This window comes from Pipra filicauda, unplaced genomic scaffold (assembly GCF_003945595.2).
Source record: "Pipra filicauda isolate LSUMZ 115617 unplaced genomic scaffold, ASM394559v2 scaffold49_size4853605_pilon, whole genome shotgun sequence".
NCBI lineage: Eukaryota > Metazoa > Chordata > Aves > Passeriformes > Pipridae > Pipra > Pipra filicauda.
Window position 1 is genome coordinate 2,710,467 of NW_024104642.1, and position 13,419 is coordinate 2,723,885.

Consider the following 13,419-nt stretch of genomic DNA (forward strand, 5'->3'; position numbering starts at 1 on the left):
CAGTGCTTGTGAGTTGTGAATGTAGTGGTTCAGTTTCTTTGCGTTTGATCATCACTGCTAACCAAAAGGTCCACAAGTATTTCACTCCGGGACTCTTATTGTTTCAGCTTAATAATAATAGTAATTGCTTTGGAGGAGGAGCATTTTGAGAATAAGCTTTCAGATGGATTTATTCTATTTGGAGTGTCTGAACACTAATAATTTACTTGCACTTTTAATTATGTGTTAGTAGTGCTCTTACCTTTAACTAAAAGCTGTTCTGGAAATACAGAGTTGGTTAAGGTAGCATAAAATAATCATAATTCAAGAGTACAAAGGATTTCTGCTTCAGGAATGTTAGTTTCACCACTCATGTGGGTTAGACTTTTTTTCTGTCTATTTTTTAATGAAATTATTGCTTCAAGGATGAAACCTTTGTCAACTACACTCTAGCAAGGAAATAAAGGGAGCAGAACATTGGATATTGCGCCTGCCAGAGTTATCGCTAACATGGGAGATTGTAGCTGGGACATACGTGCATCTGGGGTTAGTAAAGCATAAGGTTACATATTTTCTAATTTTCAGAGTGCTTCAGAAATATTTAAAAGCTGTCCGATGTGAAGGAGAATGCAATTTGCTGCATAAGAAGACACAAAAGAATTAGTAATAATTTCATTGTTTAATCAGATTTGGTCTCAGAGTTTTATTTTATTTATTGCAGAGTTTTGGGGGTTTACTGTTGAGAAGTGGGTGTTTCTGTTTTATCATCAGTTACTCTTCAACAATGAGATTTCTTGGGGGGGATTTTTGGTCTTTCGTGATGGTTTAATCTTTTCACTGAACCATCTTACTTTCTGTATTGTACTAAATATCTTATCGTCTAAATAACTGGTTTCAACATTTTTAGTCAGATGAGAACAAAATCATAGTCTTGGGGATTCCCCCTCCCTTAAATGCTTGGCTTGTGGTAGTGTTTTGTAATTACCCAAGTGAACATTTTGATACCTGTTCACATAATATGTTTGTGAATTTTTCAGAACTTACTGTTGCAGAAAGGTTTTATACCCATCTATCTGGACATAGCAGTTATCTAGGTGTTGGAAGAAACAAACACTGATTTTCATAGAAACTGATACCATCTACTGTTTAACTAGAGACAGCTGGGCTAGAACTGTTTTGCATCTACATCTCCTTTTATTGTGTTTTCAGACTTTAAGCTTTCTGAGCTTTTCTTGTGAGACTGAACATTTTTTCCCTCCTGTTTCTCTCTTCTCCCTTTCAAGAATCTTACAAATTAAGACAAAAGATAATTACTCAGAGGGTAAAACTGGCAGGGTTCCCACGACACTTAAAATTAATGAGCTGTTGCATATAAAATATACCTTGTCTCATGTTCACTTTTTTTTGTGTGTGTGAACCATAGAAGTGCGTAATTTGGCTTTTTGGCTGTGTTTTCTGTTTTAGTAATCTCAGGTTTATAAAGTGGCAACTGATTACAGAAAACTAATCTCTCTGATTTAATGTTTCCGTAGGAGCAGATCAGTATATACAATGTGTTCCCTCCAAAGGAAGATATCGCTTGCAATGATAAAATACATATTAACAAAGCTGCCATTGGTTGTTTGTGCTGTGTCTTATTAAAAATAAATAGTTGCGCTTTGTGCATCTGTCGTGCCTTCCATCTGATGTGAGAACTCCTCACAAAGGAGGATAAATGTATTGTCATGTACTTCCTGATAGGAGTTGGCAATTATTATCAGTTCCATCACTAGAAATGAGATACGAAGGGTTATGCGACTTTCATTGAAATCCCCAAGAAATCCTTGGCTGGCTGGGGCAGCGCCAGTTGTTCCTGAGCTCATGAGTGACAGAGCCATGGGGAAATTTGCAGTGACTTCACTGCCGCCAGCTTTTTTCTCATTCTTACTCTGTTTATGCAGTGGGGAAGGAAGAGAGGAAGAAAAGCGATTGCAATTTTTTCTTTTTTACATAATCTGCTTCAACACTTGTGACTGACTGAATAAGTGACCTGAAAATCGAATTTGTCAATAGTTGGCTGGAGTTTCAACTGTTGGAGGTGCTGTGGGAAGCTAGATAGCTGGTTGGGAGGATTTAGAGGTAGGTGTCTACTTAGAAGCAGCTTAGCTGCCCCTCTTCTGTCCAGCGGGACAGTTTTTTTTATTACTACTGTTACTGCTGCTACTACTCATTTACAAAATGAGATAAGAAGGTATGTTATTGTCATGTTTTGTGACAAAAGAAGGCTTTTGTTTCACAGGAAAACAGTAACTTAATTCATTTATTTACTATTCCCAAACAGATGGTGCGTGTTGTGTGTAATAAAAAAGATTTTTACGTATTTGTGCTGTTAAGTATTTATGAAGTTTCTTATTTGCATCCTTTCCTAAACCATGGCAAAAAAAAAGCAGAGGTAGAAATCAAGAGCAGATGAGTAGAAGACAGGAGGGCACCTGCCATTGTGGGTGTTGGATCATAAGCCTTGTGGACGTCTGTCAAGTGCTTCACTGAAGAGGGGGCATCACTCACATGAATTTCTCACATTTTTTATTAACAAACAGATAAATGTGATGTGGGGGTTTTTTAACCTGTTTTTCATCTTCCCTGACAACAAAAGAGCAGTGACTATTCTTAAATAAATTCAGCAGAGGGACAGGGAAAAAAACTTGCTTGTATACATTCGCATAATATTTATTGTACAGAAATTAATGGTTTCTGTTTCATGCTTTCTTATCCCTTCACTTCATTAGAAGGCTACAGTGCTCAGCTTAGGTCCCAGCATTACTTTGTATGACACATTCCAAAATGGTTTTAGTATTCTCCTTTCTTTGCAGAAGTACCTTTTTCTATTTGCAGTTTTCTGCTATAGGCAAACTGCTGTCAGTTTGATTCAACAGTTTGGATATTGATGAAAACAAAACATGCTTTTTCATGGAACGTTTCCTTTCCTCTACACTGGTGTAAAAATAAATCTTTTTTTCTGTTTAGGTTATATTTAGAATTCACTCACTGCAATAGCAAAAAAAAGATAAAACTATCATAAATAAAAATAAAACTCATAATTCTGAATTTAGGTCAATCAAAACAATAATATAATGTTTTAATTTGACTATTGAAGATAATGTGTGTTAACACGCAAGGGAAATATTTTAGTAAATCTGTTCATGTAAAGAAATATGCAAAATAGTGCTTAGATTACTGATTTAAATATAAGAAGACATTTACTAAATATCCAACACTGAGAGCAGAGAAAGTTGGGATGTTTTGAATGAAGTGTTTGGTCTTGTATATTTTTTTGTTTTCTTTTTTTCCCCTCAGTAACCTGATTTTCTCTCTTCTCAGTTTTCAATGGGTCCAGCAAATCATCGAAGGAGAAAGAACCTGCTCAGAAACACAAAAGCAAAGAGGCCACACCAGGGAAGGAGAGGAACAGTGAACATAAGGCTGAGAGTCGAAAAGACCAGGCTGCTGCTAATCACCATCCTACTACAAACACTGGCTCCTCTACGAAAGGGCTCACTGCTAACAACCACCACACTCTTCATAGATCGGCTCAGGACTTAAGGAAACAGGTAATGAATTGTACTCTACTGTGAACACATGGAAAACACAGGCTTTTAAGGTTCTAAGCTCCTTTTTCCACTACTTTGTCTAGACTGAGCATGGGAATCCTTAAAAGCATGCTCTGGAGACATCAGGGAGTTAATTTTCAGTGAAAGAGAGAGAAAGAAGGAAAAAAGAAAAGTATACATATGTGGGAAGTCGGTATTATAAAGCATGCTTTACAACCCTGTCTTCATATTATCCAGTATATACATATGAAAGAGTAAAGTTCACATCACTATTTATGAAACCTCTCTGACTGGTACTCTTGCTGGCCTCCATGCTGACAGTGCCAAGGCTGGCAGCACGTGGAAGAGCAAACTGCTTTTGTATACAGCTGGTCTGCTTGGGTTATCTCAGAGGCTCACCAGCATTGTAAGAGAACCTCATATTGCACTTGGGTGCTTTGTCTTGCATATGGGCAGCACAAACGTTGGAGTCTGGGAAAAAACATATTGCCCAATGCATAAAGAAGTTGCTCCAGAATATTGCCTCTTTCACAGTGGATATACCAGGTGGGAGAAATTTTTTGATTCATGTTCCTAGGTTGAAAGCTAACAAGAAAAAATCAGCAAGAGATTTGTTTCAGCCCAACTTGAATTCTGGTGTGGAAGTTCAGCAGACCAGTCTTTCAGCGCTTGTGACTGGCATTTGGACAGGATTTGTCTTCATCTATTTTTGATGATTGGGTCAAAGGGCTCCTAAAATAGCAGCTGTCAAATAAGGTTTTACAAAAGACTCTGAAAATCCCCAGTTAGTGTCCTTATTCAGTCTGGTGCTGGGTTAGTAGAATACCTGCTCTACTGCAATGCAGTACAGAAAGCTTGCTGCACTTACTCAAGTTTTTTTGGTTTATTTGGTTAATTCTCAATGGGCCAATTAGAGACAGTCTTTATTTGCTGGCATCTAAAGGTTTTTCTTCTAAGTAGGCTGACCTTGCCTGGTTCTTTATGCACCATGGCAGTTTTCCCTTATCTAGTCATCAGTTTGAATGTCTGTCTTGTTTGCATCCTTTTGGATTTCTTTTTTGTGTTTGCCAGCATCGTATAGTCCTTGCTGTGACATGCTCTGTCGTGAGCTCTTTGTGTTGAACAAGTTTCCCAAAATGTAAGGATGCGCATCTTAATTCTTTTAACTTACTGGAACACTTGTGTGAAATACTTTAAAGTTGTATCATCAAAGTCTGAATGGTTAAAATTGTTGTGAAAGTCAACTGCTGTCACTGTGAAGGTAGTTCTGAAAGGAAAAAGACAGATGTAGAACAATTTGTCCACCATCCAAGTGGTTTTGCTTTGTAGAGTATTAGATGTTTTCAATTGTGCTACGCAAAATGGAGAAAAATTTTAAAGCAATGCAGTACAACCAACAGTCACACACCACACACACACCTCACAAAGGGTGGTCCTCAAGCTTCAGAAAATAAGGGGGTTGTAAGTTGAGATGATTTTTTTTCTTTTTTTTCATAAAAGAAGGTTAGGCAGCTAAATTTTCTTCTGTAACCCACAGTAGCGTAAGTACTTTCTTACCAATTTTAATGAAAATGTGGCTCTAACTAATTAAAGGTGGATTATGCATTTTGCCTGACAGAAAGACTTAGCTTTGTCCAAAACCTTAGATTTACCAGTTATGTGATGTTGGTAAATTTCCTGCTGTTGTCCTGAAACTTTGACTTTTTCAGTATTTTCCCAAAGGAGACTTGTTTGCCCGGGGTGCCAGCCACGTGTTCCTCCTTCTTCCGCTATGCTTTTGCTCTTTGATGGCTGCTTTTACATGGTTTATCTGTGTGCGTGTTTGTTTTGTGTGTGTTTGGTCTTATAGAAAATAAAGGCAGAATACTAGAAATTACCAGAGATTTTATTTTTTTACCCCTCTCTTTTTCTGTTTTTCTGCCTTTCCTTTCCTGGTGAACCCTTGCACTTGTCACGTGTTCCTTATCTCTCTTTCTTCCTCCTTTGCCATCTTTCCAAATCCTGTACTTCAAAAGGGTTGTGGGGAAAGGAAATGTAGTTCAATGGGGCCCTCTCTTGGCCTAATATGGTAATTTAGCTCTGCAAAACTTATCAGCACAGAACTATTTTTATGAATGAATTTGAGATTGGTTGCATAACTTTAATTTCTTTGGGACCAAAATTGTTGTTAGTGTTGCTAAAGTTGCTCTTATCACTGTGGGTTTTATCTAGCAGATTGTTTGTTGGTTTTATTTTTTTGTGTATGCTTTTGGAGGCTGGATCCTAGGTGCAATGCAGAGGTGTGTATGTAGACCAGTTTAAACCCAACAAACCAATTGCTGCAAGACTATGTGCTGGTCCCCTTTGTCTTTTAAAAGACAACAAAATTTAAAATCCATGTTTTACTGCAGGGCAAGTGTTCAGTAAAGCAGAGAAAAGAGTGGTCTGAAGACAAATATATGTCATCAAAACTGAGAACACAGCTGAAAAGCAAAGATAAGATTATTCATATCCCTAATTTCACCTTTAGCTCAAGACTTTGAGTCATGTGAGCCTAACGTCAATCACTTTATTACTACAAGGTGACACAGCTAGTGGGTGAAGGAAAGGCTGTGGATGATGTCTACCTGAACTTCAGTAAAGCCATTGACACCATCTCCCACAGCATACCAGGAATGTGTAGAAGGTAATAACTGACCAGCCAGAATTTCATATTGGTCAATGTGAAATCCTAAATCCACCTGTTGCTTCAATGGTGGGCTATGGCCATGTTGTTTTTTCCACTTTTTTTTTTCCAACTGGAAGACATTTGTTGTAGCCGGTTCCACTTTGAAGTGTTTTCTGTTCTGGTCTATACAGTATGACTGTATCTTAAGCATTATGTCTTCCTCTCTGAAAAAAAAAGTCAAAAATGCCTCTGGGCATTTGGTGAGGGAGGAGGGAGAAGCATTTGACAGCCATTGTGTTGTGTCTGCTGTAGAAAGATTATAGTTCTGAGGAAGTTTCCAGCAGTGTTTCATCCTTGCGGGGTCTCCTTGATTAGCAACCAGAAAGAAATAAGTGCATTCCATATGGTACTCTCAGAAGAACCAAGTGTTCTCTATTTCAAGACCTGTTCATCATTGATAACTTCACCAAGTTTGAATAAAAACTCAAAATACTGAGCTTACCTTATTCTTCTCTAGGACTGGAGGTTAGATAGCTGAAGCTTATGTACATGTTCAGTTCAAGATTTGGCCTTGAGAGATCTAAGTGTTTGTTGTGTGGAGATATTCTAACCACTAAACAGCTGCTGTTTTTTTGTTGAATTCAGTTTGTATCTTGGCAGTTTTAGTTCTTGCCTAAAGCTTATGATGCTGATGGCATGTTTTCCTTTGAATAGGAGAAGCTGTGAGAATCTTGCCTTTCTCCATGAACACTTGTTTTGTTCTCAGCCCCGGTGTCACCACCCCTTGCTGAAGGGGTGCCCTGGGTGGCCCTTCAGACTTCTTCAGGAAAGATCATAGGCAGGCTGGAGTGACAAGGTGCCTCCACACAGTCTGACTGGTCACTCTTGGGGTGTTGTCTTGAATGTACCTGACAGCACAGTAATATAGCTATAGCCTCCTGACACCTTCTGAAAACCTCCTGTAGAGGAGGCTCCGCAACATCCATTGACAGCTTCTTCCTGTGTTTTCCTTTTCTACTAATGAACAAGCTTTTCTAGTTGTGTCTCAGATCATTGTTGTAGACAATTAAAGGGCTTTTTTGACCTCTCACTTCTCACACTGAACATGGAAAGAGCATTTACTGTCTCTTTTCAGAGGGGCTTCTTATGCATCAGAAGACTGTTACAGAGTTGTCCCATAGTGATCTCTTCCAGAGTAATGAAGCCCAGCTCCCTTGGCTTTTCAGCAACAATCTTGTTTTCCAAATACCCGAGCACTTTGTGCTCTTACAGATTTGCTCCTCTGTCTGAATTTTTCTCACGATGTGAGTCCAATTCTGGGTCCAGCTCTACTGAAGGAAGCCTGTGCTCCCATCCCTGTCTCAAAGTGATTTGCATGCTTTGTTCTGCCATTGCATTTTGCAGCTCACTGTGGTCTCCAAATGTTATTCTTACCCTACATGTCGTTCCTAAAAAGAGTACTTCCTCTTATTGTAGAAATGTTCTGAAATAAGTTCTTCAAGATTGCCTTTGATTTTGATCTTGTCTCCAGAGTGATTCTCCAGAGCCCCTTCCAGGTGTGTTTCACTGTCAAATTTTACAATACTGGAAATACTTGATAGAACCAAGGCTACAACAAGTCCCTGCAGAATGACATATGAAATGCTCTCCCACTATAGGAGTGAACTATAACAACAAAAACTTCTCTTAAGAATGACTTTAATCCCTTGTGAAGCTACTTTAGAGTAATTATGTCTAGGACGAATCTCAGGAGTTTGTTTGATGGAATGTCCCATGGGACAGTGACTGGAGTCCTGCTGAAGCAGAGGTGTGTCTTTACCTGCTCAGGCAGGTGTCTGTCAGAAGATGATTATATCTGCTTGATGTGCTATTTTGGCAAAACTATGGGTGGGTCTGGGTTTGGTTTTTTGTTGTTGTGTGCTAGTCATTTTGTTTTGAGTTTAACATTATTTTGTTATCATTTGTGTGTTTACAAATTAGCTGTTTGATGATTTGTTCTTGAATTATTTTAGGATTTGAAGTTAGGGAGACTCTCTATTTGCCACCAACTTATTTCCAATTGTTTTGTGGTGCTTGATCTCTTCCATTGTTTGTTGTCTTCTGTTTTTAAAGTATTTTTAATTTTGCTTTCTGTTTTGTTTTATATCTCTTGCTAAGTAAAGTTTCTTTAGCTCTGTGGCCTTTTTGATTTTAATGCATGCTTTTACTGTTCCTATATAATTGCCCTTAGTAACATAATTGTGTTTTCACTTTTTACTGTGATTATTTTCTGATTTTCCAGTCGTTTGAGAACTTGTGAACTACCATAATGGCCTGTGCTTTGTTTGGTTTGGATTTTTTTGCAGGTGGATTTTTCTTTTGTTTTGTTTTGGTTTTGTGTGGATTCTTTTTAACTCTGTTGTCCTTTCTTTACTGTTGTCACATCTTAGAAATAAAAACTCATTTCATGATCACTGTCACCCAGATTACCTTCCCCTTCTAGTTCTCAATCAATTCTTCTCTATTAGTCTAGATGAAATCTGTAATCAATGTTCCTGGCTGTTTATAAAGCCAGAGGTGTTCAATGCTTGTTGTGACTGCTGCAGGCAAGAGGCAGTCTTGCAGTCTCTCAGCAGCTCTCTACCCATGAGTGTTCTGCAGCATGAAAAAGTGCTGTGAAAGTTAAACCCAGGCTTCCATTTCAAATACAGTGTACTGCCTAAATTTCAAGGGAGATGGGTAAATGCCTTTCTGTTTGCAAGTGTTTGCTTTCCAGATGATATCTCATATATCTTTGAAAAACTCAAGGTAAAAATGTGTGTCATCAGTTAACTGGATTTTCCTTAAGTGTTTCTACCTCACAAGCACCAGAAGGACAAGAATATGGATGGTTTTTAAAAGGGCATTACTCCTGCTGCAGCTTCTGGAACACAGAGGATAAAATACTCACAGTAAATACACATACACAGAGACGTGTGTCTGTGTGTGCAGAATCTCCAGGTTCCAGTTCCTCTTTCATAAGTCACATAGCACAATACTTTGTCTCTATTTCATCCCTATTTTATAGCATCCCTACTTTTTGTAAGTGACTACAGTTCTTGTGTTTATTTGAGAGAAGCTGCCACACTTACTGATTTGGCAAGGATTTTGAAATCCTGCAGGAGAAAGTATTATAACTCTGCAGGAATGGTGTTACTCACCTGAGTGCTGATGAGTGGTGATTGTATTCTATGCTTTCACTTTGAGCAGTTTTGTCAGTTGTTCCTGATTTTTGGATGTGTTTTTCTGCGCCAACAGTTGTTTAAGGAGGTGAGAAGACAATGTTTAAAGTTGTTTAAATGCCAAAATTTGTTTGAGGTTTAAACTTGAACTTTGTTGTCTTAGTAGTGGGGTTTAGCTTTGGCAGTGTTGAGCTGTCTCAATTCCCTTCGTAGTTGAGGGTTGCTTTCGGTGCTTAACACATCTTATAGTTAAAATATAAATTTTAGTTTCATAACTGGGCTTAACTGTCTAACAGAAAACAGTGGAGTCCAGCAATTTTAAGTTGCATTGACACAATATGATCTAATAGAATGTGTATCATCAAAATTGCCCAGATATCAAACTTAAAAATAAAAAAAATTCATTGGACTGCTGTATACATTTTTATTTCAAATTATCAACTTCAGCAATGACATGCCTGTCAAGATTTAATATGTATGACAGACTGGATCCTTCATGGCCATCCTGATCTGTTGGATGCAGTAATGTGTTCCATATCTCTTTTTATATGTATGCATGTATAGACAGGAGGTTGGTTTGAATCTCAGTGTGTGTTTTTTGCAAAATGTGCGCATTCCAGTTAGAGTAGAGTGTACAGTGGCTGCTTTGTCTGCTAAGAAGCAGTGAAATGTGTGTGCACTTAAAGGAAGTTGGGTGGGAGAGAGAGAGAGAGGGTGTCTGAGGGCCAGAAAAGGAGATAACGATGGTGTTAGTTTGTAGATCATGCTGACTGTGTTTTGTAATATGATAACAGGCATTCTGGTAGGCAAGAAAGAGAGCAGTGCAAGCTAGGGACCTCACCCTTATTACTGCCAAAGGCTTTTTTGTTAATTTAAAAAAAAAGGATTCTATTTTATTTAGTTATTATAAATGCCTAGTGCCCTGTCTTGCCTGCATGAAAACCATTATATGAAGATTGTACAAAAGGGCCAGGAGTCAGGACTGCAGAATATGGCTGTCCAGCGAATGGGACACTGGGGTTGAGTGGAAACATTATTAATTTACTTTTCTGTTTTCTGCTTCCTTCCTTCTGCTCCTCCTGCAACACTTCTGGCATTGCAGGTTTCTAAAGTCAACGGGGTCACTCGAATGTCATCTCCGAGTGCAAATGCAGCCAGTGCCAAAAAGATGAGAGAAGTCAGACCTTCACCGTCCAAAACTGTGAAGTACACTGCAACAGTGACAAAGGGAACTGTCACATACACCAAAGCCAAGAAAGAACTGGTCAAGGAAACCAAACTAAATCACCACAAACCCAGTTCACCTGTCAACCACACAATCTCAGGGAAAATAGAAAGTAGCAATGCAAAAACCCGCAAACAGGTGCTATCCCTTGGAGCATCCAAGTCTAACAATACCGCTGTTAATGGTGTAAAAGTCAATGGCAAGTTGAACCAAAAGACATGCACTAAGGAGGTGGGGAGACAGTTAAGGGAGGGGCTGCGCAATTCAAAGAGGAGGCTGGAAGAGACGAATCACATAGACAAGATACAGTCGCCCACCAAGAGAATGAAAGGGGCCGTCAACTTGGCAGAAGCTGCCAGCAAAAAGGCAGCAGTAGAAAAGCCTTTGCTGAATGGACACCTTAAAAAGGAAGTGCCAGAGAAGAGTTTGGAAAGAAATAGGCCGAAAAGAGCCACTGCTGGAAAGAGTACGCCAGGGAAACAAGCACATGGCAAAACTGAAAATGCCTCCTGTGAAAATCGTTCTACCTCTCAAGCGGAGTCCTTGCACAAGCCACAAGACTCAATGGGAAAGCACGAAAAGGGTAGTAGTAAGTCTGGGTGGGGGATGCTGGGGGAGATTCCCATCCTTAGGCCCTCCACCAAGGAATTTCATGACCCACTGATATACATTGAGTCAGTCCGAGCTCAGGTAGAGAAGTATGGGATGTGCAGGGTGATTCCTCCTCCAGACTGGAGACCTGAGTGCAAGCTAAATGATGAAATGCGGTTTGTGACACAGATTCAGCACATACACAAGCTAGGCAGGCGCTGGGGACCCAACGTGCAGCGGCTGGCCTGTATCAAGAAGCACCTCAAATCTCAGGGCATTACCATGGATGAACTCCCACTCATAGGTAAGGGCTGTGGTTTCCGTGGCCTTTTGCCGCTGCTTGTTAATGTCCGTATGCAGCTTTATGCTCTGTTTGCCTTTATGCTTAACCAAACCTCTGTTCAATTAACACTGCAGAGCTGTAGATCTCTCTCTTTATCCATTGGTCAGGCACGATGCAGGTAGGTTGTCGGAGAGCTTTCCAGGGAGACTTTATATTGCCATTTTCCTCCTGTCTAACCTGGGGAAAAAAAAATGCTGTGTGGTATTTTGTTCTCCAGATTTCAGGATCTTTCCTTTCCCTGCTGTTTATTTTTATAGGTAGTACAACTGTTGATATTGATAGCTTTGTTTTAAACATTGCCTCAGAATATTTTTTGGACCTTTCCAAACATGTTTTCCAAACAGGTTGCAGTGCTGCCAAGCTCTAATACATTTTTTCTCCCCCTCCTCCTTTAAAAGCATTTAACCAAAGGGGAAAGAAAATATCTCAGAACTGACTTCTGTTTGGGTACTCAGACACTTAAAATCACAAATTTGCAGTGACCTGCTGACATTTAACAACCATTAAGTGTCAAGAATAGGCAGTAAAATGTAGTTGATTGCAAAATGGAGGTTTCATTATTTCTCCCAGCAGGTGTCTGCCAGGGCTAATGCCTGAGTGAGAATCACTTATTTAACAGAATTCTTGGTTTATGGTCTGCTGTCAGATATGACACGTGACAAAAATGTGACAATAGTTTGTAAAAACATGACAACAGCAGCATACAAATGAACTATTGAATGAGCTACCTCCATCTCTACTGCCTTTGCAGCCATGACATAGTAAGAAACTTGTGTTTTCAATTTTTGTTAGCTCTTCCCTTTGTTTTTGAAGTGTTTTGAGTCAGAGCTCACAGGACCTGCATGTTGCAATTTGAGGCTAGAGTTTTGCCTTTGAGGCATTATCTGATCAGAGGCAGCTATCAACACTAGTTGAGTTAAAGAACACACTTTTCTGTTTAAACTATTCACAACACCTCCTCCCCCTGCCCCGGTTTTCAAACTTTATTTTATATCACATATGGTAAGTGAGTGAAAATGCATGAAAGCACACAAAGAGATTGCATACCTTATGGGAACCAAGGCAAGGAACAACAGAGAAATAACAGAATTTAAGAGGGAGGAACAACAGTTAGCACTTTGTTGCAATAGCCGTGCAAAAACATTCACAGAAATCTGAAAATTAAAATCACTCAAGCAGCAATAAGTGAACATTTTATATGCCTAATGTATGCAGTAGTTGTATGCTAATAGCAAAGAATAATGAATTAAATTTACATTGGCAAGAGAGAGAAGAAAATGTGCAAGACAGCTCGATTAACGCTCCTGGAACAATGTTAACTTTTCAATGAAATACCTTAACTTGGCATTAACATGGCATTACTGTTAATTATTTGTATTATTTAAGCACCTAAGAGCCTAATGAATAGGCAAGGATTCTATTCTGCTGGGTGCCGTATAACCACAGCAAATAGTGGTCTCTTATAAAATTTTCATTCTGTGTATCCTTTCTGTAGTTAATTTTCTACCTATCCTGTGTTTAAAATCAAAAGCTAAATGGAGAAAAGAAGCTGGAGATCATCAGTGTACAGAGGAAAAAATGTGTTGGTTCCAGCAGGAAACATATAAAATAATCTGTGGTGATAAATGCACTCGTACTTAAGTAGACACGCATACATATCCATTCTTGTAGGGCCAAATCACATTTCCCTTGAAGTAAGTGGGAGTTTTGCCAACGGCTTGTGTAGCGCCAGCATTTGGTATTAAATGCATACCTGAAGATCTAAGATTTTTAAAATGAGCTTGCTCACTAAGCAATTTAAAAATAGTCCTAACTTAGGTAAATTAAGGTAATTAAAAACAAAA

At 38.9% G+C, this 13,419-nt stretch overlaps 1 protein-coding gene across 2 annotated transcripts in view; it reads left to right on the forward strand.

Annotated features, from left to right (window-relative positions):
* The window catches only part of JARID2 (jumonji and AT-rich interaction domain containing 2), a 215,648-nt gene that overhangs the window by 174,992 nt on the left and 27,237 nt on the right, over positions 1-13,419 (forward strand). For both annotated transcript variants that reach the window (XM_027745086.2, XM_039386682.1), the window contains exons 6-7: positions 3,340-3,569; positions 10,519-11,536. In XM_027745086.2, the coding sequence (XP_027600887.1) occupies positions 3,340-3,569; positions 10,519-11,536 (1,248 nt within the window). The remainder of the gene's footprint in view (positions 1-3,339; positions 3,570-10,518; positions 11,537-13,419) is intronic.